Raw genomic sequence first — 24,267 nt, 5'->3', positions numbered from 1 at the left:
AGTGGTTAAAGCGTTGGACTTTCAGTCTAAGGGTCCCGGGTTCGAATCACGGTGACAGCGCCTGGTGGGTAAAGGGTGGAGATTTTTACAATTTCCCAGGTCAACATTTGTGCAGACCTGCTTAGTGCATGAACCCCCTTCGTGTGTAAACGCATGCAGAAGATCTAATACGCACATTAAAGATCCTGTAATCCATGTCAGCGTTCGGTGGGTTATGGAAACAAGAACATACCCAGCATGCACACCCCCAAAAGCGGAGTATGGCTGCCTACATGGTGGGGTAAAAACAGTCATGCACGTAAAAGCCCACTCGTGTACATGCGAGTGAACGTGGGAGTTGCAGCCCACGAATGCAGAAGAAGAAGAAGTAGACGTGGCTGTGAGCACTTTAAAGCAGAAGACCTATGTGTCTGTATGGAAGTGAGTGAGTGCACGCATCAGACTAAAAGCAATGCAGAAATATTCCAGTCAACCCCACAACCCCCTTTTGGACTGTGGAGGACTTGTGTTCGAATTCAAAAGCATAGAATTAGAAATCAAGTTATCAAAATCTCTGTGTGTCATTTGATAATTTTAGATATTTGCATTGGTTTATGACATTGGGAGCAGCAGTATGTTTGTGCATTACAATGTAAGCACCATCCCAGCTTTTGTGATATTAATAGTCTTTCTCACATACGGTTCATGTTTAAGGTAAATCGCCAACAAAGAAGCAGGACTTTCTGACATAATCCATAACATCTGATATCAGATAATAGTGACAGTGACAGACAGAATGACTGATAGACAATAACGGTTACTGATAATGATTCACTTAAGTGAATGTGAACAAAAATATAACATTGACAAGCATTGGCATAGCAAAGACTGACGCACAATGATGAGTACCAGTAGAATAGTGGTCCAGTTGTATATAAGCGATAAGCAACATAAGATAATGCAGTGGGCTCTCCATTCTATTTTTTCCTCTTTTTTTTTAATTTCTTGCTGTTCTTTTATTTTGTTTTTGTTTTGTTTTTTTAGTTTTCTTAACCACTCTTCTGTTGAATGCAGAATGCAACAAAAATAACATGATGAGCATACAAAATTATATGCCTTCTTCATTGGCGGAAACAAACAAACAAAATACACGTAAAAAGCCCACTCGCGTATATACGAGTGAGAACGTGGGAGTTGAAGCCCACGAACGCAGAAGAAGAAGAAGAAGGATTAGACGATAAACCAAGGTCCTGTGTGAAGCACACACTTGGCGCACTGGGGAAAAAAAGCCAACCCATGTCAACAAGAGTGTTGTGTCCCTGTGGCAGAATTCTGTACAAGAAATCCACTCTGATAGGTACCCAAAATATACATGCATGCACTCTCAAGGCCTGACTTGGGCGTTGGGTTATGCTGCTGGTTTGGCATCTGCCTTGCAGATGTGGTGTTGTGTAAATGGATTAGTCTGAATTCTGTGGCCGACGGGCACAATAGCCGAGTGGTTAAAGCGTTGGACTGTCAATCTGAGGGCCCCGGGTTCGAATCACGGTGACGGCGCCTGGTGGGTAAAGGGTGGAGATTTTTACGATCTCCCAGGTCAACATATGTGCAGACCTGCTTAGTGCCTGAACCCCCTTCGTGTGTATATGCAAGCAGAAGATCGAATATGCACGTTAAAGATCCTGTAATCCATGTCAGCGTTAGGTGGGTTATGGAAACAAGAACATACCCAGCATGCACACCCCCGAAAGCGTAGTATGGCTGCCTACATGGCGGGGTAAAAACGGTCATACACGTAAAAGCCCACTCGTGTGCATACGAGTGAACGCATAAGAAGAAGAAGAATTCTGTGGCCGCCTCCTTGAGAATCTGAAACAGACTGTAGACGGACAGCTGTGTGTGTGATGTGGCAGGCTGCCCGCAGCAAGCAAGGCATGGAGGCGTGGTTCAAAGACCTGGCTGGCAGCAAACCGCTGGCGCAGCTCAGCAGAAAGGTAGGTGTGTGTGTGTGTGTGTGTGTGTGTGTGTGTGTGTGTGTGTGTGTGTGTGTGTTTGCACCTGGTGAATGTCAGGCAAGGTAGACAGCTGTCCTGTGTGTGTGTGTGTGTGTGTGTGTGTGTGTGTGTGTGTGTGTGTGTGTGTGTGTGTTTGCACCTGGTGAATGTCAGGCAAGGTAGACAGCTGTCCTGTGTGTGTGTGTGTGTGTGTGTGTGTGTGTGTGTGTGTTGTGTTTGTATGTGTGTGTGTTGTTGTGTTGTGGTGTGTGTGTGTGTGTTGTGTTTGTATGTGTGTGTGTTGTTGTGTTTGTATATGTGTGTGTGTTGTTGTGTTTGTATGTGTGTGTGTGTGTGTGTGTTTGCACCTGGTGAATTTCAGGCAAGGTAGACAGCTTGTCCTGTTTGATCAGGTATTTTGTGTTGTTTTTTTCTCTCCTGCATTTGTGTTCTGGGAACAAAACAAAACAAAAAAGTATCTGTCCTTGGAGTTATGTTATTGTTGTTTAATGGCTGCGCATTAGGCCAGATTTATGTGTACACATGTAAGTGCAGATGTTTAAAAGTTTCGTGGTTTATAGTGCGTTTTTGTGTATGTGTGTGTGTGTTTTTATATTTTATTGTGCTTCAGGTTTTTGTCTTGCTCCTCTGGCGTGCTCTGTTTAGAATCAGGGTGGAAATCTGGACCGTGATATTATTTTTATAGTTACGTTTACATAATACTTGGTTGTTGTTCTTCTCTGGGGGGTGGTGTGGGGGGGAGGTTAGGGGGAGTCATCAAATTTTCTAAAGTGATTTATATCTTTTTTTTGTTGTTTCTTCTTTTATTTTAACATTGAAATCTATTTTAGTTTACAGACAGATCAGTGAAAACAATATTGTGAAACTGATACAGGATTTATTTTACGTAACATAAATGCTAAATAGCGCTTGATGCTTGAACAAGTTTTGGACAGATAAAGATCTATAATACAAAACAATGTAGTTCAGTGCAATACAGTGCAGTACAAGTTACAGTACAAAGCGGTACAGTACTATACTGTTCTGTACTTAACTATACTGTACTGTACTGTACTATAACTGTACTATACTATACAATACAATGCTATACTATACTATACAAATTACAATACTATACTATACTATACTATACTATACTATACTACTGTACTGTACTTAACTAAACTAAACTGTACTGTACTGTACTTAACTATACTTAACTATACTGTACTATACTGTACTGTAATATACTATACTATACTATACTATACTATACTATACTATACTATCAAATGCAACTCAAAGCAACACACTGCATTGCAGTATAGTGCAGTGCAGTGCAATACAACAGCACACAGCACAATACGGTACAGTACAACACAGCACAAAAATACAGTACAACACAGCACAGTACAATGTATGTATTTGTATGACAGTCAGTCGTGTTCGACGAATGACCGTCACATCAGCAGAGGGAGGGCGTAACTGCTGTCCCGACTGTCTGGGCTATGATTTGATGATAGTGGAGAGACGGGCGCAATAGCCGGGTGGTTAAAGCGTTGGACTTTCAATCTGAGGGTCCCGGGTTCGAATCACGGTGACGGCGCCTGGTGGGTAAAGGGTGGAGATTTTTACGATCTCCCAGGTCAACATCTGTGCAGACCTGCTTAGTGCCTGAACCCCCTTCGTGTGTATATGCAAGCAGAAGATCAAATACGCACGTTAAAGATCCTGTAATCCATGTCAGTGTTCGGTGGGTTATGGAAACAAGAACATACCCAGAATATGCACACCCCCGAAAGCGGAGTATGGCTGCCTACATGGCGGGGTAAAAACGGTCATGCACGTAAATGCCCACTCGTGTACATGCGAGTGAACGTGGGAGTTGCAGCCCACGAACGCAGAAGAAGAAGAAGATGATAGTGGAGAGTGTCTTGCCCAAGTTACACCCCAACTCTCTCAACAGAGAGAGTTTTAGGACAGTGGGCATTGGGGCAGCACAGCACAGCACAGCACAGCACAGTACAGTACAGTACAATGCAACACAACACAGTAAATTCAGTTCAGTTCAATTCAGTTCAGTTCAGTTCAAAATACTTTATTATCTGCTTCAACCAAAAACAGAAAATTTTCTTTAGGCTCACTCAAACTAAAATGCCCGTCAGCAAAAATCAAAGAGAAAAAAAACAAAAAAACAACTGACACACCCTTCACTTATCACCATGCACACATCAATTATTATGTAAAAAGAAAAACATGTGGGTAAGATACTATTACATTATGATTCAGAGTGTAACAACTGTGTGTGTGTTGCGTGTGTGTCCGTGCGTGTGCATGCATTGTTTTGTGTGTGCGCACACTCGCGTGCATGTGCACGCGTGTGTGCCTGCGTGTTGAATACAGTACAGTACAACACAGTACGGCGCACAGCAAGGTAATGCGTCCGCCTAGGAAGCGAGAGAATCTGAGCGCGCTGGTTCGAATCACGGCTCAGCCACCGATATTTTCTCCCCCTCCACTAGACCTTGAGTGGTGGTATGGACGCTAGTCATTCGGATGAGACGATAAACCGAGGTCCCGTGTGTAGCACGCACTTAGCGCACGTAAAAGAACCCACGGCAACAAAAGGGTTGTTCCTGGCAAAATTCTGTAGAAAAATCCACGTCAATAGGAAAAACAAATAAAACTGCACGCAGGAAAAATACAAAAAAATGGGTGGCGCTGTAGTATAGCGATGCGCTCTCCCTCGGGAGAGCAGCCCAAATTTCACACAGAGAAATCTGTTGTGATAAAAAGAAATACAAAATACAAAAATACATAGCCCATCCCTATTGTGCCTCACAGTACAAACCGCGTGTGACTGGTGCCCACGTTCAGCAAGTGCAACACAGTGCAATGCAGAGTGGTACAACACAGCACAACACAACACAGTGCAGTACAACACAGTACACAGTACAACACAACACAGTGCAATACAACACAGTACAACACAACACAGTGCAGTACAACACAGTACAACACAGCACAACACAACACAGTGCAGTACAACACAGTACAACACAGCACAACACAACACAGTGCAATACAACACAGTACAACACAACACAGTGCAGTACAACACAGTACAACACAACACAACGACACACAATGCAACACATAGCCCATCCCTATTGTGCCTCACAATACAGACCGCGTGTGACTGGTGCCCACGTTCAGCAAGTGCAACACAGTGCAATGCAGAGCGGTACAACACAGCACAACACAACACAGTGCAATACAACACAATACAACACAGTACAGCACAACACAACAACACACAGTGCAACACATAGCCCATCCCTATTGTGCCTCACAATACAGACCGCGTGTGACTGGTGCCCACGTTCAGCAAGTGCAACACAGTGCAATGCAGAGTGGTACAACACAGCACAACACAACACAGTGCAATACAACACAGTACAACACAACACAACACAATGCAACACACAATGCAACACATAGCCCATCCCTATTGTGCCTCACAATACAGACCGCGTGTGACTGGTGCCCACGTTCAGCAAGTGCAGCACAGTGCAATGCAGAGTAGTACAACACAGTGCAGTACAACACAGTACAACACAGTACAACACAACACAGTGCAATACAACACAGTACAACACAACACAGTGCAGTACAACACAGTACAACACAGCACAACACAACACAGTGCAGTACAACACAGTACAACACAGCACAACACAACACAGTGCAATACAACACAGTACAACACAACACAGTGCAGTACAACACAGTACAACACAACACAACGACACACAGTGCAACACATAGCCCATCCCTATTGTGCCTCACAATACAGACCGCGTGTGACTGGTGCCCACGTTCAGCAAGTGCAACACAGTGCAATGCAGAGCGGTACAACACAGCACAACACAACACAGTGCAATACAACACAGTGCAATACAACACAGTACAACACAACACAGCAACACACAATGCAACACATAGCCTATCCCGAGTGTGCCTCACAACATTATGTCATGTGACAGGTGCCCAGCACAACACAATACTACACAAAACAACGCATACTGTGCTACACAATACAGTACAACACAACACAACACAAACACAACGCACAGAGCCCATCCCTACTCGTGGTGCCTCACAGCACAGACCTCGTGTGTCTGGTGCCCACGTTCAGCAAGTGCAACAGCGTGCGGTGCAGAGCAGTACAGTGCAACGCAACACAATACTGTACAATACAGCACGACACAACACAACACAATACACTACAACACAAACGCAACACACATAGCCCATCCCAGCTAGTGGCACCTTACGGCATTATAGTACAGTACGACACAACATAACACAACATAGTTCTACAATACAGTACAACACAACACAACACAACACAGTACAACACAACACAACACAACACAATACAGTACAACACAACACAACACAACACAATACAGTACAACACAATACAGTACAACATAACACAACACAACACAACACACTACAACACAACACAACACAAATGCAACACACATAACCCATCCCTGCTGTTGGCACCGTACAACATTATAGTACAGTACAACACAACATAGTTCTGTACAACACAATACAGTACAACACAACACAATACAGTACAACACAACACAACACAATACACTACAACACAACACAACACAGTACAGTACAACACAACACAACACAACACAATACAGTACAACGCAACACAATACAGTACAACACAACAACACAACACAACACAGTACAGTACAACACAACACAACACAGTACAGTACAACACAACACAACACAACACACCCAACACAACACAACACAATACAGTACAACACAACACAATACAGTACAACACAACACAACACAGTACAACACAACACAACACAACACACAGTTATCCATCCCTGCCAGTGGCGCCTCACAGCGTTACATCGTGTGACAGGTGCCCACGTTCAACAAGAAGGAGGAGATCTTCTCCACGCTGTGCGAGTACTCCGTGCCCCTGGTGAGAGCAGCCTGGTTCATCAAGATGACGGCGGCGCACAACATGGCCACCCAGGACACTCGCATCCGTCGTCGCCCGGCCGCCGACCAGTCCATGGGTACGTGAACATGATGCGAACACGGATTTGGGTCGTGTCATGTCGTAGGGTTTTTCTGTTAAACGCGTAAATGTGCGACCCTGACTGGGTTTTATTTTTCATGTCGCCAGGTTTTTTGTTAATGTAGAGTGATGGCCCTAGAGGTATCGCGTCCGCGTAGAAAGTGAGAGAATCTGAGCGCGCTGGTTCGAATCCCAGCAGTTGCCAGTATTTTCTCTCCCTCCACTAGACCTTGAGTGGTGGTCTGGACGCTAGTCATTCGGATGAGATGATAAACTGAGGTCCCTTCTACAGCATTCACTTAGTGCATGTAAAAGAACCCACAGCAACAAAAGGGTTGTCCGTGGCAAAATTCTGTAGAAAAATCCACTTTGGTAGAAAAAAATTAAGAAACTGCAGGCAAACAAACAAACAAAACAAAAAAAAGATGGTGGGGCTCTCAGTGTAGTGAGGCGTTCTCCCTGGGGAGAGCAGCCCGAATTTCACACAGAGAAATCTGTTGTGACAAAAAACTGTAATAGAATACAATATAAATCCCTGTCTGGGTTTTGTCTACCCATGAATATGTGTCCCTGGCTGGATTTTTGTCATGTTTTTGGGTTTCTGTTAACACTTAACCACTTAACCCTTTCAGTGCCAAGCCTGTTTTATGCTCAGTAACTGCTGTTTGCCAAGAAGTGTTTAGGTCACGGAGGGTGATAACAAGGAAAAAAACCCCACCTAGCTTGCGAACTACGAATGAAATATTTATATGACCTTGATTTGCTGAAAGGAAAATGCCCCTTTCTGCTTGCAGACTGGACACAGTCACTTGTCATGGATTAGTTAATATATTGATATATATATGTTGTTGTTTCTTTTAACTGATTCCTTCCTCACCACTGCCCCTTTCTGCGTGCAGACTGGACACAGTCGCTTGTCATCGATTTTGAATCTCGGTAATGGCGCCTGGTAGGTGAAGGGTGGAGATTTTTACTATCTCCCAGGTCAACATATGTGCAGACCTGCTAGTGCCTGAACCCCCTTCGTGTGTATACGCAAGCAGAAGATCAAATACGCACGTTAAAGATCCTGTAATCCATGTTATGGAAACAAGAACATACCCAGCATGCACATCCCCGAAAACAGAGTATGGCTGCCTACATGGCAGGGTAAAAACGATCATACACATAAAAGCCCACTCGTATGCATACGAGTGAACATGGGAGTTGCAGCCCACGAACGCAGAAGAAGAAGAAGAAGAAAAGCTTGTCATGGATGAATTGGGTTTTTTGTTGGGTTTTTTGGGGGTTTGTTTTTTAACTGATTCCTTCATCACCACTGCCCCTTTCTGCGTGCAGACTGGACGCAGTCGCTGACCAAGTACCTGCGGGAGCAGCTGCAGAAGGTCCAGGAGTTCTACCACGGCAGCACCAGCGGCCCCCAGTCCGGCTTCCTGCTGACCAACAACCACAGCTCGCAGACCGACATGGAGCAGGCCCTGAAACAGTGGACCTATTGCACCCGTCTGGCCAAACACATGTACAATGTAGGTGGTGAATGATGTGATATGGATTCTTATTTTACCTGTATGTGTGTGTGTGTGTGTGTAGTCACATTTTGGTGTGTGTGTATGTAACATTGATGTAATGTTTTATGTTAACAAAAGCGTTTTTGTAAAGCACCTAGAGCATATTTCTGGATAGTGTGCTATATAAGTATCCATTATTATTAATATTATTATTACTTATACACCGCCTGTCCTCGGTCGGAGACCAAACTTGAAGCGCTTTACGAACTTGGGGTCATTTGCACAACAGGCTGCCTACCTGGGTAGAGCTGACTGACGGCTGCCATTGGGCGCTCATCGCTTGTTTCTTGGGTCATTCCACCAGGTTTCAGTCACGCACACGTACAAACTCATTCAGACATGTAACGGCGGGCGCAATAGCCGAGTGGTTAAAGTGTTGGACTTTCAATCTGAGGGTCCCGGGTTCAAATCACAGCGACGGCGCCTGGTGGGTAAAGGGTGGAGATTTTTACGATCTCCCAGGTCAACATATGTGCAGACCTGCTAGTGCCTGAACCCCCTTCGTGTGTATATGCAAGCAGAAGATCAAATACGCACGTGAAAGATCCTGTAATCCATGTCAGCGTTCGGTGGGTTATGGAAACAAGAACATACCCAGCATGCACACCCCTGAAAGCGGAGTATGGCTGCCTACATGGCGGGGTAAAAACGGTCATACACGTAAACGCCCATTCGTGTGCATACGAGTGAACGTGGGAGTTGCAGCCCACGAACGAAGAAGAAGAAGAAGAAGACATGTAACATTTTATGTGTATGACCTTTTTTTTTTTTTTATTTACCTTGCCATGAAGGCAGCCATTCTCTGTTTTCGGGGGTGTGCATGATGGGTATGTTCTTGTTTTAAAAAATCGTCCAGACGCTGACATGGATTATGGAATCTTTAATGTGTGTATTTGATCTTCTGCGTGCGTATATACACGAAGGGTGTTCAGGTGTAGTTTGTAGCCTGGTCAAACACATGCACAGTGTTGGTGTTCACAGTTTTTGTGTGCACAGAAAAAGGTGTGGTTTGTAGTCTGACCGAACACGTGTACAATGTAGGTGCTCACAGTGTGTGTGTGTGCACAGAGAATGGTGTGGTTTGTAGTCTGACCGAACACGTGTACAATGTAGGTGATCACAGTTTGTGTGTGTGCACAGAGAAAGGTGTGGTTTGTAGTCTGACCGAACACGTGTACAATGTAGGTGCTCACAGTGTGTGTGTGTGCACAGAGAATGGTGTGGTTTGTAGTCTGACCGAACATGTGTGCAATGTAGGTACTCACAGTTTGTGTGTGTGACAGAGAAAGGTGTGGTTTGTAGTCTGACCGAACACGTGTACAATGTCGGGGCTCACAGTGTGTGTGTGTGCACAGAGAAAGGTGTGGTTTGTAGTCTGACCGAACACGTGTACAATGTAGGTGCTCACAGTGTGTGTGTGTGTGCACAGAGAGAGGTGTGGTTTGTAGTCTGACCGAACACGTGTACAATGTAGGTGCTCACAGTTTGTGTGTGTGCACAGAGAATGGTGTGGTTTGTAGTCTGACCGAACACGTGTACAATGTAGGTGATCACAGTTTGTGTGTGTGCACAGAGAACGGTGTGGTTTGTAGTCTGACCGAACACGTGTACAGTGTAGGTACTCACAGTTTGTGTGTGTGCACAGAGAAAGGTGTGGTTTGTAGTCTGACCGAACACGTGTACAATGTAGGTGATCACAGTTAGTGTATGCACAGAGAGAGGTGTGGTTTGTAGTCTGACGGAACACGTGTACAATGTAGGTGTTCACAGTGTGTGTGTGTGCACAGAGAATGGTCTGGTTTGTAGTCTGACTGAACACGTGTACAATGTAGGTGCTCACAGTGTGTGTGTGTGTGTGCACAGAGAATGGTCTGGTTTGTAGTCTGACCGAACACGTGTACAATGTAGGTACTCACAGTTTGTGTGTGTGCACAGAGAATGGTGTGGTTTGTAGTCTGACTGAACACGTGTACAATGTAGGTACTCACAGTGTGTGTGTGTGCACAGAGAATGGTGTGGTTTGTAGTCTGACCGAACACGTGTACAGTGTAGGTGTTCACAGTGTGTGTGTGTGCACAGAGAAAGGTGTGGTTTGTAGTCTGACCGAACACGTGTACAATGTAGGTACTCACAGTTTGTGTGTGTGCACAGAGAGAGGTGTGGTTTGTAGTCTGACCGAACACGTGTACAATGTAGGTACTCACAGTGTGTGTGTGTGTGCACAGAGAGAGGTGTGGTTTGTAGTCTGACCGAACACGTGTACAATGTAGGTGCTCACAGTGTGTGTGTGTGCACAGAGAATGGTGTGGTTTGTAGTCTGACCGAACACGTGTACAGTGTAGGTGTTCACAGTGTGTGTGTGTGCACAGAGAGAGGTGTGGTTTGTAGTCTGACTGAACACGTGTACAATGTAGGTGCTCACAGTGTGTGTGTGTGCACAGAGAATGGTGTGGTTTGTAGTCTGACTGAACACATGTAGAATAGAATAGAATATGTCTTTATTACCAAGTGTACCAGGGTCACAAGGAATATTGGGGGGATAGTACATTACAAGATACGAACATAAATCGAAAATCATAAACAAACGCAGGTACAGTAGAAGTTAGGATACATATAAGTGCATATCAATATAAAAACTTGTGTAGACTCACACATGCATGCACTGCATACACACACACACACACATACACACACACACACACACACACACACACACACACACACACACACACATGTTTGAACAGAAGCTGCATATTACATGTGGATGGGGCTGATGACTAGATCTTCAGGTAGATGGTTTTTGGCCGCACAATTCTATTTATCACACTGGCTTTGTTCGAGAGACAGGGCATTGACTGCTTTAGGGGAAAAAAACTATTATTAAAGTACAGTGTGGGTGCTCACAGTGTGTATGCTCAGAGGAAGGTGTGGTTTGTTTGAATCGCCAGTTGTGAGGACTGAATTATGTGTATAGTGTGGATTGTCCTCTGCGTGCTGACAACGCGCGCACACACACACACACACACACACACAGACACACACACAGACACACACAGAGATACACACACAGACACACAAACACAGACACACACACAGACACACACACACAGACACACACAGACAGACAGACACACACACACACACACACACACACACACACACACACACACACACACACACACTCTCTCTCTCTCTCTCTCTCTCTCTCTCTCACTCACTCACTCACTCACTCACTTATATTCTGTACACAGGAGGGACTTCTGGACCGCAATGAGACCCTGACCTGGCTGGTGGAGCTGCTGGAGAAGATGAAGAACGCGGACGACTCGGTGCTGAAGCTGTTGCTGTATCAGATTGACAGTGTGAGTGGGCTCTCCTCTCCTCCCCTCCACACCTCCTCCACAACACACTACATAAGAAGAAGAATATATAGGTACTTGTATGGCAAAAACTCCCCAGTACTTAATAATGATGATGATTATGATTATTTGTATTTGTATTTGTATTCCTTTTTATCACAACAGATTTCTCTGTGTGAAATTCGGGCTGCTCTCCCCAGGGAGAGCGCGTCGCTACACTACAGCGCCACCCATTTTTTGTATTTTTTCCTGCGTGCAGTTTTATTTGTTTTTCCTGTCGAAGTGGATTTTACTACAGAATTTTGCCAGGAACAACCCTTTTGTTGCCGTGGGTTCTTTTACGTGCGCTAAGTGCATGCTGCACACGGGACCTCGGTTTATCGTCTCATCCGAATGACTAGCGTCCAGACCACCACTCAAGGTCTAATGGAGGGGGAGAAAATATCGGCGGCTGAGCCGTGATTCGAACCAGCGCCCTCAGATTCTCTCGCTTCCTAGGCGGACGCGTTACCTCTAGGCCATCACTCCACATATGCATAGTATTTGTTTGGCACAAGCTCCCTGTACATAATAATGACGATAATATGTATATTATTTGTATGGCACAAACTCCCAGTAGATAATGATAATGATTATGTTAATCACGATCATAATGATAATCATAACAATAGCATGTATGATGCTATCATTGCACAGACTCCCAATACATGATGATAATAATGATAAAAATAATATTATTGTTACTGATAGTATTTAGCAATAATATATAGTACTTTTTGGGGGGCACAGACTCTCACTACATAAAAACAGAAAGAAGGGAAAGAAGGCAACAACAAATGAATAAATACTTCTGTTGTTACTAATATGATAAACGCTCTCCACATTGTTTGCTCGGAGCACCTCCCATGAAAATCTACACACACTTACCAAAACAACAAATGATGCAGATGGTGGATATGAATCTTCACATCGAAAGGATCAACTCACTTTGGACGATTAGTTTTCTCCCTTGCTTTCCCCTGCAGACGACCCATTTGTTAGGGTTATGAAAAAAAAATCACAAAAAATACAAAACACAAAGTAACTGAATGAAACTCCCTGTACTTGACCCACTGACCCCTCTCCTCATGTCGTGTGTATGCCCACCCCCCACCCTCTCTTCACAGCCCTCAGAAGCTGAGTCACTGTCAGTACCTTCTTGCTGGTAGCGTTCTTCACTGCAGATACTTTATTCAACGTCTTCATCATCCTCGTCGATGTGGAAACCTTCAGTTTGAAGCATTTCAATCACCCTCAGCAGCAGTAAAAAGCCACTGTCATCTAGTTTGCTCCAAAAATTTTCACTTGTATCGCCTGCGACACCATTTTCGATACCTATGCAGATTAGCTTGTCATGTGGGGTACCAAGATCAACAGCTGGCCAGCGAGTGTATAGTTACGGAACCTCATGAAGAAACTTTCTGTTCGACCCTTGACGCATTCACAATGCCCGGTGTAGCTGCGATTTTTATGCTACCCCATTGAGGAAAACGTGGAAAAAAAATTTTAATTGTCGAAACTGCTATAGCGTTCCGTCTTCCGGAACGCTACCTTACATCAGGAACGCTATAGCGTTCCATCGTCCAGAGTGAGTTAAGAGAGTGAAAAAGAAAGAAAAAAAAATCACACACGCTTCATGAACTAAATATTGTTTGCTGAACTCTGAACATCATGATGATAAAAGTAATTATTAAAAAAAACACTGCTGTGTTGCACTTCTGATGTACAAGAGTCAGTAACATAAAAGCAAAAAGAAAGAGAAAAATGTAATGTATTTGTATTTGTATTTCTTTTTATCACATCAGATTTCTCTTTGTGAAATTCGGGCTGCTCTGCCCAGGGAGAGCGCGTCACTACACTACAGCGCCACCCATTTTTTTGTATTTTTTCCTGCGTGCAGTTTTATTTGTTTTCCCTATCGAAGTGGATTTTCTACAGAATTTTGCCAGGAACAACCCTTTTGTTGCCGTGGGTTCTTTTATGTGCGCTAAATGCATGCTGCACACGGGACCTCGGTTTATCGTCTCATCCGAATGACTAGCGTCCAGACCACCACTCAAGGTCTAGTGGAGGGGGAGAAAATATCGGCGGCTGAACCGTGATTCGAACCAGCGCACTCAGATTCTCTTGCTTCCAAGGCGGTCGCGTTACCTCTTGGCCATCACTCCACACAATGTTGAATTTTTTTTTTTTTAAATACGCATACTGTACCATGACTCACTGGTGCAGACTGCAGCAGGGGTCTGATTCCCTCTCCTGTTCAAAGTGCTGCCCCTGTGAAGGGGAGAAAGCGAAAAAAAAGGTTTCGTTTGCCTTCGAAAACTGGTGGTGAATCATATCTTGTTGTACAAACAAGTGAGAAGCAAGAAAGTTCTTTTCATTATTAGCTATACCTTACTCAGATTTTCATATGTGATGATAATACTGATGCAGATTGATGTCCACATTTCCCAGGTAGGGTACTTAGGGTGTTTACAACAAAAAGTTATACAATACGTAAGCATGCTTGATTCAAGTACTTCACATACCAACAAGCGTGTGCACATACAAACAAACATGCCTGCGCACACACGTATACACACACACACACACAAATAAACACACACACCAACACACACAACACACATACTTACCTACACACACACATTCTTACCTACACACACACACACACACATACACACAATCACGCACAAATATACACCCCATCCCCACACACACCCCCCCCTCCCCCCCCAGCCCCCCACAGTGACCCGACTCATTTTCTTTTCTTTCGTTTCCACAGTACATCGAGGAGATCACTCTCTCAGCCCTGTTGTCACGGCGACTGGCCTACTTTTGCTGCAAGCGCCTGCAGCAGATGTGTGGTGAGGCGGGGAACGTGTCTCCCCGCACCCAGTCGCCCATGGTCACCGCCAGCGCCAACGGGTGAGTCTTGTGGCAGGAGAACTTTTTTAGTGGGTCACGGTTAAGTATGTGTAATTAAAAGGAAATTTTCTATCTAAAATTACGTATAAGTAACATACTTAACAGAACAGGCACCACTGAACACCACCGAAGTGACTCAGCAGCAGTGCAGGGTCTCCTCTGTTGTGTGGCCTCCTGGCGACCTAACAGGGTCTCTTCTGTTGTGTGGCCTCCTGGCGACCTAACATCGATGGTTCCCTGTGGACTGCCGATGCTGGAACTGCGATGGACGAACCCGGCTGTGGCCGTGTATGGGGGAATCTAAATGAGCGGCGTGGGAGTAATGCCACTAAAATGGTGCAGATGATGGGGCAGCAAAAAAAAAAAAAAAAAAAAAAGTTACATACTTACCATGACCCACATTTAAGACCCTCCTTTTCCTCCCCACTTTCTGTTCTCCCTGCTGCGCTGGTTGCGGCGATTTGCCGTAAAAGGAGGGCACTAGTTAGGGGGGGGGGGGGGGGGGGGGGGCAAAAGGGAGGTTACCTAGTTCTGGGAGGTTATTGGCCGTAGCTACTTTCATTTTCTCAGCATAGGCGGATAGTAGTTTGCACAGGACAGGAATGTCAGACCCCTGCCGGAGTCTGCACTAGTGGGTCACGGTAAGTATGTTATTTAAACATAATTTTAGGTAGAAAATTTCCTTTTACGATAATTATAGAGGTATCCTAGAATACGTTCTAGCGACCTTGTTATGCAGTAAGTTTGCCGTCATCACCCTGAATTATGATAATGACCATAATTCAGAATCGAATATGTGATAATGATTTTAGTAATAATAATAACAAGAAAGGCAAGACCTTCAAGACTCACTTGCGATACATACTTAAAGAGAAAAAAAAACTTATAAAAATGAAAAATTAGTTTTTGTCCGTCGGCTTGCCGTGTGATGTGCATCCCCCTGTAGCTGAACGGCGGTCCAACCTCGCGAGTAGCTCCTGCGAGAGGACCGACGTTCAGCTGTTGTGTGTTGACGGAAAAAGGGATAGACAAGATTGGCCCGAGCACTGCTGAGAGGCAGGATCGAGTTATTAAGAGGCACTCCAACGTGGAAGTGCCGATATTAGTCTGGGTAACAGCAGAGTTAGGCAGTGGGGCAGAAGAATCCAGCACTGCCCTACTTCCGGGAGGTTATTGGCTGTAGTTGCTTTCGTTTTCTCCGCATAGGTGGATAGTAGTTTGCACAGGACAGGAATGTCAGACCCCTGCTGGAGTCTGCACTAGTTGGGTCACGGTTAAGTATGTGTAATTAAACGTAATTTTAGATAGAAAATTTCCTTTGTTGAAATGTGTTCTTTATTCGTTATTATGATTATATACAGCTTTGCGGGGAAAAGAAAAGAAAAAAGGTTTTAATGCAGATTCGAACCACGGATGGGTCGAGAATGAGTGGTATTACCTACTGTGTTAACGCAGGTTCATTGTTGACGTTCTTCTTCTTCTTCTTCTTCTTTGTTCGTGGGCTGCAACTCCCACATTCACTGGTATATACACGAGTGGGCTTTTACGTGTATGACCGTTTTTACCCCGTCATGTAGGCAGCCATACTCCGCTTTCGGGGGTGTGCATGCTGGGTATGTACTTGTTTCCATAACCCACCGAACACTGACATGGATTACAGGATTTTTAACGTGCGTATTTGATCTTTCGCTTGTGTATACACACGAAGGGGTTTCAGGCACTAGCAGGTCTGCACATATGTTGACCTGGGAGATCGGAAAAATCTCCACCCTTTACCCACCAGGCACCGTCACCGAGATTCGAACCCGGGACCCTCAGATTGGAAGTCCAACGCTTTAACCACTCGGCTATTGCACCCGTCATAATGCAGTTTAATCATGTTATTTTGGATATTTTGGGCATTTAAAAATTTTCTTTCAAGTTTGAGGTAAACGAGATGTTCCCTTCGCCTAAAAAACACTGCAGTATATGTCCGTTTTTATAGATCTGCACAGGTCTGTGATCGACAAGCTTTGTCTTTCCACTCACTGAGAAACTACCGACACGTTCCATTCAGTTTCTGTTTTCTGTTCATCCTAGTTAATTCAGTATCCACTTTAAAACATTCATGTGCAGTAAACGGGTCGATGATTATTTAAGAATTCTTTTAACTCGGCAGTAAAGGAGGCGTTGCCATCGCGTCAGGCTTTGCAGCATGTAAACATTTTTAATATCAAGAAACAAGGTGCAGTACAGCGTTCAATTAAGAAGACTTGAGCAACAACAAGCATGAGCTTATATCGTGCTCGTTCATATGTAACAAGCAATACACAAACACAATGGCGAAAATACACACATTATTTGACAATGAAAAGAAGGTTGAAGTGCAAGACAAAACTAAACTAAACAAGAAAAACAACAACAACAAAAACAAAACAAAAACCCCAAACTGCAACTACCACTGACAACAACAATGAAAATATTAATGGTAATACTAATACTAACATAGTAGCAACAATAATAACACACTGGAAAGTGAACATCACCTAAGGAGTAATGTAATGGGGGAGGGGGAGAGAGAGAGAGAGAGATTACAGAGTGAAACCGGGGCCATTCGTCAAAATAACTGTTCACTATAACTGCAGAGAATATTTCTTTGTGAATATTTTAAGACTTGAATCCAATAAAGTCTTGTACAGTCAAGAATATGTGTTCATTCTCATTTGCAGCATGTTTTGTCAATATCTGCATTGACATGAGCTGCGTAGACGAAGCAGTGAAACGGTCGATTCAAATTTTCTTTTCTGTTCATTCTAGTTTAATCAGTGTCCACTTTAGAATATTCACATATGCAGTAAACTTGTCAATAATGTAGTTAGTGTCACTGTATGTGTTCTGTCTGGAATGTGTATATCTTTTGCTTTTAATTGCGAACAAGAAAAACGAGGTCATGGCGTATTGTCACCAGACAATTGAGAAGCTGCAAAGGGGTAACAACGGTTTTCCGAATCCGGACCGAACATCAACGAAATAAACTGTTAATGATTCAGAAATACAGCTAAATTCGGGAGACTTACAACCTATTATTGGTATGACTGTGAAGATTTTTTTTTTCCTACTGTGTTTAAGCCAAATTTGGTACTGGCAGACAAAGTATTTTCAGAGAAAATGGCAATGTTAAAGTTTAACACACACACATACACACACACACACACACACACACACACACACAGACAACCGAACACTGGGTTATAACATAGACTCACTTTGTTTACACAAGTGAGGCAGTGATGATAATTACAACAATAATGATGATAATTGTGATAACAACAACAACAATAATGATTATGATAATGATAATTATCTTCCGGTTTGGTTTTTTTTAAACAAACAAAACAAACGAAAAATGAGGCTTTGGTGTGAGAGATAGTCTTATGTAGGCTTGTCCTTGAATGTGTTGATGTATGGGTTATTTCTGTATTGTATGTAACTCAGTGTGACTTTCTGATGACCACTGTCCCCCCCACCCCCTCACTTGCGCCTTCTCCTCTCCCACCAAAAGAGTTGATGAACTGGCATAGAATCCAGAGTGGATGCGTTTATCAGGACAATGACAACATCTTATTATTCTTATTATTGGTGTCATGATGATGACGTTTGAGAGTGATGACGTTATCATTATTATCAATATCATTATTATTATTATTCTCATTATGCTTACAATGACCCAGTCATCATCATTATTATTCTCATCACAATCACAACAACCAGGCATTAATATTAGGCTTAATTTCTGCCCCAAATACTGTTCCTGTACCTGTACCTGTTGTTGAAAGAACCCGTAATTTTAGCTCGATTGCCCAAACGAGCTAAGTAAGTTTGTGACCTGATACAAGTCTTCGTCAGATACAAAACATGAGTGTCAAAGAATCGATAGACAGACAGAAATACAAAAAAAAAAATAGCCATATGGAGACCACAGGATCAGGAGTCAAGATGGCTGCCGGAAAAAGAGGAAGCTAGTCAGGGATACAGAGGGGAGGTAACCTACTTCCGGGAGGTTATCGGCCGTAGCTACTTTCGTTTTTTCTGCATAGGCGGATAGTAGTTTGCACAGGACAGGATTCGGACTCCTTGCCGGAGTCTGCACTAGTGGGTCACGGTAAGTATGTTAGATAAACGTAATTTTAGGGAAAAAAAAAAATTTCCTGTTCTTCTCATCACGGTCACAACAACCCAATCATCATCATCATCATCATCATTATTCTCATCATCAACGATCCACCAACCAAACAAACGGAACCCCACAGGGCCATGACGACCACCACCAGCAACAACCAGTACCACCCGACAGCCCCGGCCACCACCGCCACCACGCACCCCTTCGCCGCCGTGTTCGCCGAGTACCGCGACTGCCCCCAGCACCGCTCGGTGGTGATGAAGCTGTGCGGCATGGTGCAGACCATCACGCTGCGCTGCCCGACGGCCCTGGTCTGGAACTGGCTGGGGGACGGCAAGGCGGCCTCCTTCATCTGCGGGTCTCCCTTGGACATCCTCCCGTGCCGGCCCTCCTCCCTGCCCATGCTGCCCTCCCAGCAGAACCAGCAGACGCGGGCCCAGATCCGCGTGGCCGAGAACCTCATCCGGCACCGCAGCCGGGCCGCCGAGGTCAACTGGTCCTCGGACAAGTGCCAGCAGTCGCAGACGGGTGAGGGGAGAGGAAAAAGACGGCGCTTTGGGGGTGGGGGGGCAGTATGTGGGGAGAGGGTGGGGCTTGGGGGTGGGGCTTTTTTGGGGGGCAGTGTGTGGGGGGAGGGTGGGGCTTTTTTGGGGGGCAGTGTGTGGGAGGAGGGTGGGGCTTGGGGGTGGGGCTTTTTTGGGGGGCAGTGTGTGGGGGGAGGATGGGGCTTTTTTGGGGGGCAGTGTATGGGGGGAGGATGGGGCTTTTTTGGGAGGGCCAGTGTGTGGGGGGAGGGTGATAGGGGTATGATTAGGGAGTGTAGGGGTGGGAGAAAAGGGGCAAACTGAACCTTGGACAAGCGCCAACAGTCGCAGACGTGTGAGATGAAAAAGAGGGGCAAGGGGGTGGGGAAGGGTGAACAAGATGTGATTAGGGAGGGGGGGGGGATGTGTGGGGGGTGGGTTTGGGCGGGGAAGGAGGAAGAGTGGTGAAATGGTCTTCAGATAAGTGCGAGCAGTCTCAGACAGGGTGAGAAAATGGGGGGGTGAGGAGGAAGGGGGGGGGGGGGTAACTGTAACTGGGACAAGTGCCAGGAGTGGCAGACAGGTGAGAAAAAGAGGGGCGGGGGAGGGGAGGTAGGTGACAGGGTGGGGTGGTGGGGGTAAAGGAGGAAGGGTGAACTGGTCCTCGGGGGGGGGGGACAAGTGCCAGGAGTCGCAGACAGGTGAGAGAGAGGAAAAGAGGGGGCTGGGATTGGGGCTTTTTTTGTGGGGGGGGGGGGGGTAGGGGGGGGATGGGAAATTTGGAAATTAATAATTGTGCATCCATAGGCTTGTCACTCACTCAGCACAATATCTGGGCCCTCAGCAGAGTCCAGTACACACACCCGCACACAACATGACAAAGGTTGGACCAAAAGATCAAAAAGCTACACACACACATATATATATATATATATATATATATATATATATATATATATATATATATATATATATAAAGCGAAATACATACAGGCAAGTAATACACGAAAACGGCTTCATTTCCACGTACACCCCTGATCACCCTCCCTCTCCACACACACACACGCGCATGCATGCACGCACGCACACACCACGCAAGCACGCACGCACACATGCATGCACAGCAGTATCTCGGAGTTACATAAGAACATACAGAAAATGTATGGTTTCATGGGAAAACATTAGCATAATGATTTTCATAAGAGGGAAATCATTTCTCTAATCTGCAGATGGAAAATGAATTGTTTTAGGACAAAATATATGTCAGTTATTTTTCTTGCATCTGTGGTGCTCACATAACAGCCGATCATATACCAACTTGCGATATGTTAAAGTCTCACATCCAGAACTGAAATCATCTCACTGTAGACGATCTTCAGCAGTCCATTGCTGATGTATGACTTTTTCAACTCCTTGTTAAATAGTCCAGTTAGTTTGCTGTTATAGTTGTTATTTTTTCATTAGGAATATGTTATATTGTTATGTTTTTTTGTTGTTGTTTTTTTTAACAAAACTTAAATCATTTTCTATATGTAACACACACACACACACACACACACACACTTTCACTTACTCGCATGTGTACACAGTAATTCCCCCCCACCCACCCCCCACTTGATTTTTTTTCCTACCCTCGTCTAATATCACTTACAGTGAAAAGACGTTAAACTAAAGAACGAACAATCTTAACAGCGCAGTGAAACTGACACTGTGTTGCAGGCTACATCACCAGCAAGGTGCTGGCAGTGCTGGACATTCTGGACAGACACAACTTTGACCGTGTGGACCAGAACAACAACCTGGACACCCTCTACACCAACATCTTCTCCGTCGTCAACAGCAAGGAGGGAAATGAGGTAGTGTATATATATATATATATATGTGTGTAATGTTTTATTTTATTTTTTTCATTTTTTGTTTTTTCTTGTATGCTTATAGACTTCATCAAGTCTTTGTGCCTTATACATATTATTATGAGTAGTAGTAGTTCTTTTTTTATGTATTTATCTATTATTTATATACTTTTTTTTTTCCTCAAGGCCTGACTAAGCGTGTTGGGTTACGCTGCTGGTCAGGCATCTGCTTGGCAGATGTGGTGTAGCGTATATGGATTTATCCGAACGCAGTGACGCCTCCTTGAGCTACTGAAACTGAAACTGAAAACTAACGTTGAGCGTTGGCCTAGCAGTAACGCGTCTGGCTTGGAAAAGAGAGAATCTTGAGTGCAGTGGTTCGAATCCCATAGTTGCCAGTATTTTTTTCCCCCTCCACTAGTCCTTAAGTGGTGGTCTGGAGGCTAGTCATTCGGATGAGGCGATAAATGGAGGTCCTGTGTGCAGCATGCACTTAGCGCATGTAAAAGAACCCACGGCCACCGAAAGGTTGTCCCTGGCAAAATTCTGTACAAAAACCCACTTGGATAGGAAAACAAATCAGATTGATTTTTTTTTTTTTTTTTTTTTTTTTTTTTTTTGAATGGATGGCGCTCAGTGTAGCAACTTGCTGTCACTTAGGAGAGCAGCCCGAATTTCACACAGAGAAATCTGTTCTGACAAAAAAAAAAAAGAGCAATAGAATACAATACAGTACAATATATATTTGTGACAGAGCACATGAAAATGCGGAGTTTATGATTTTTGACATTCATGCACTTCAGAAAATTAAAAAATCACAGGTTAACGTACAAAAAAAATCAAGCTGTTAATATTTTTAATTCCCAGCTGCATGAAGATTTGTCGATTGCTCAGGTATTTGGTTTTTGTACAAGACATAAGCTATATATATATTTTTTCAGCTCTTAGAATGAAGACTTGTCAGCTGCTCAAGTATTTGGTTTTTCTACTACTAGACAAGCTGTTTATATTTTAAATTCTCAGCTGCTAGAATGAATAATTTTGTCAATTGCTCAAGTATTTGGTATTTGTGCTACTACTAGACTCAAGCTATTTATATTTTGAATTCTCAGCTGCTAGAATGAAGACTTGTCAATTGTTCAAGTATTTGGTTTTTGTAATACTGCTAGACTCAAGCTATTTATATTTTAAATTCTCAGCTGCTGGAATGAATATTTTTGACAATTGTTCAAGTATTTGGTATTTGTACTGCTACTAGACTCAAGCTATTTATATTTTAAATTCTCAGCTGCTGGAATGAATATTTTTGACAATTGCTCAAGTATTTGGTATTTGTACTACCACTAGACTCAAGCTATTTATATTTTAAATTCTCAGCTGCTGGAATGAATACTTTTGTCAGTTGCTCAAGTATTTGGTATTTGTACTGCTACTAGACTCAAGTTATTTGTATTTTAAATTCTCAGCTGCTAGAATGAAGACTGTTGTACCAGACACACAGTTTTGAGCTAGTCGTTATCATTTGACTGTTTATTTTTTAATTTTTTCAGGCACCGCTCAATGATGAGCCCATCATCCGCCTGCTGATTGACTGGGCAGTCAGCACTCAGCGTTTTGGTGAGCACCGAGCAATTGTCACAGCCAAAATTCTGGAACGACGGCAGAATGAACTACGACCCGATGTGAGTACAGCATGTAACTGATGTTGATTGCAGGGATGTTTATGACGAGATTTTGATTAAAGTCGTCAGTGAATTTGTTTGGTTGAATTCATTGATTGCAGTGATTTGTATGAAGATTTTTTGATAAAGTCTTCAGCAAATTTGTTTGGCTGAATTCATTGATTGCAGTGATTTGTATGAAGATTTTTTGATTGCAGTGATTTGTATGAAGATTTTTTGATAAAGTCTTCAGTGAATTTGTTTGGTTGAATTCTTTGATTGCAGTGATTAGTATGAAGATTTTTTGATAAAGTCTTCAGTGAATTTGTTTGGCTGAATTTGTTGATTGCAGTGATTAGTATGAAGAGTTTTTGATAAAGTCTTCAGCAAGTTTGTTTAGCTGTATTTACTGATTGCAGTGATTTGTATGAAGATTTTTTGATAAAGTCTTCAGTGAATTTGTTTGGTTGAATTCGTTGATTGCAGTGATTAGTATGAAGATTTTTTGATAAAGTCTTCAGCGAATTTGTTTGGCTGTATTCATTGATTTAGCTGTATTCATTGATTGCTGTGATTTGTATGAAGAGTTTTTAATAAAGTCTTCAGCGAATTTGTTTGGCTGAATTCCTTGATTGCAGTGATTAGTATGAAGAGTTTTTGATAAAGTCTTCAGCAAGTTTGTTTAGCTGTATTTACTGATTGCAGTGATTTGTATGAAGATTTTTTGATAAAGTCTTCAGCAGATTTGTTTGGCTGAATTCATCGATTGCGTTGATTATTTTGAAGAGTTCAGCAAGTCTTCAGCAAGTTTGTTTAGCTGTATTCATTGATTGCATTGATTTGCATAAAGAGTGTTTGATAAAGTCTTCAGTGAATTTGTTTAGCTGTATTAGTTTGATTACAGTGACGTGCTTGAAGAGTTTTTGATAAAATCTATAGTTAATCTATTTGGCTTCTGTGAATAGGACTGTTTCAGATGAAAAAATAAAAAATAAGTACAATAAAGTTAAACATGAAAGAATGGTGAAATTTCTGCTATAAGAAACATTTTATTGAAGGAGCATAAAGAGAA

The 24,267-nt window shown here is 43.5% G+C and overlaps 1 protein-coding gene across 1 annotated transcript in view; it reads left to right on the top strand.

The window, feature by feature from the left end:
* Positions 1 to 24,267, top strand: part of LOC143289318 (mediator of RNA polymerase II transcription subunit 12-like protein) — a 107,732-nt gene that overhangs the window by 5,640 nt on the left and 77,825 nt on the right. The window contains exons 4-11 of the mRNA XM_076598317.1: positions 1,893 to 1,973; positions 6,946 to 7,105; positions 8,446 to 8,633; positions 11,927 to 12,037; positions 14,856 to 14,998; positions 19,288 to 19,685; positions 21,401 to 21,537; positions 23,085 to 23,216. Of these exons, the coding sequence (XP_076454432.1) occupies positions 1,893 to 1,973; positions 6,946 to 7,105; positions 8,446 to 8,633; positions 11,927 to 12,037; positions 14,856 to 14,998; positions 19,288 to 19,685; positions 21,401 to 21,537; positions 23,085 to 23,216 (1,350 nt within the window). The remainder of the gene's footprint in view (positions 1 to 1,892; positions 1,974 to 6,945; positions 7,106 to 8,445; positions 8,634 to 11,926; positions 12,038 to 14,855; positions 14,999 to 19,287; positions 19,686 to 21,400; positions 21,538 to 23,084; positions 23,217 to 24,267) is intronic.

This window comes from Babylonia areolata, chromosome 13 (genome assembly GCF_041734735.1).
Source record: "Babylonia areolata isolate BAREFJ2019XMU chromosome 13, ASM4173473v1, whole genome shotgun sequence".
Classification (NCBI taxonomy): domain Eukaryota; kingdom Metazoa; phylum Mollusca; class Gastropoda; order Neogastropoda; family Buccinidae; genus Babylonia; species Babylonia areolata.
The sequence above is the reverse complement of the archived record's forward strand: the minus strand, read 5'-3'. Positions and strand labels throughout refer to the sequence as shown.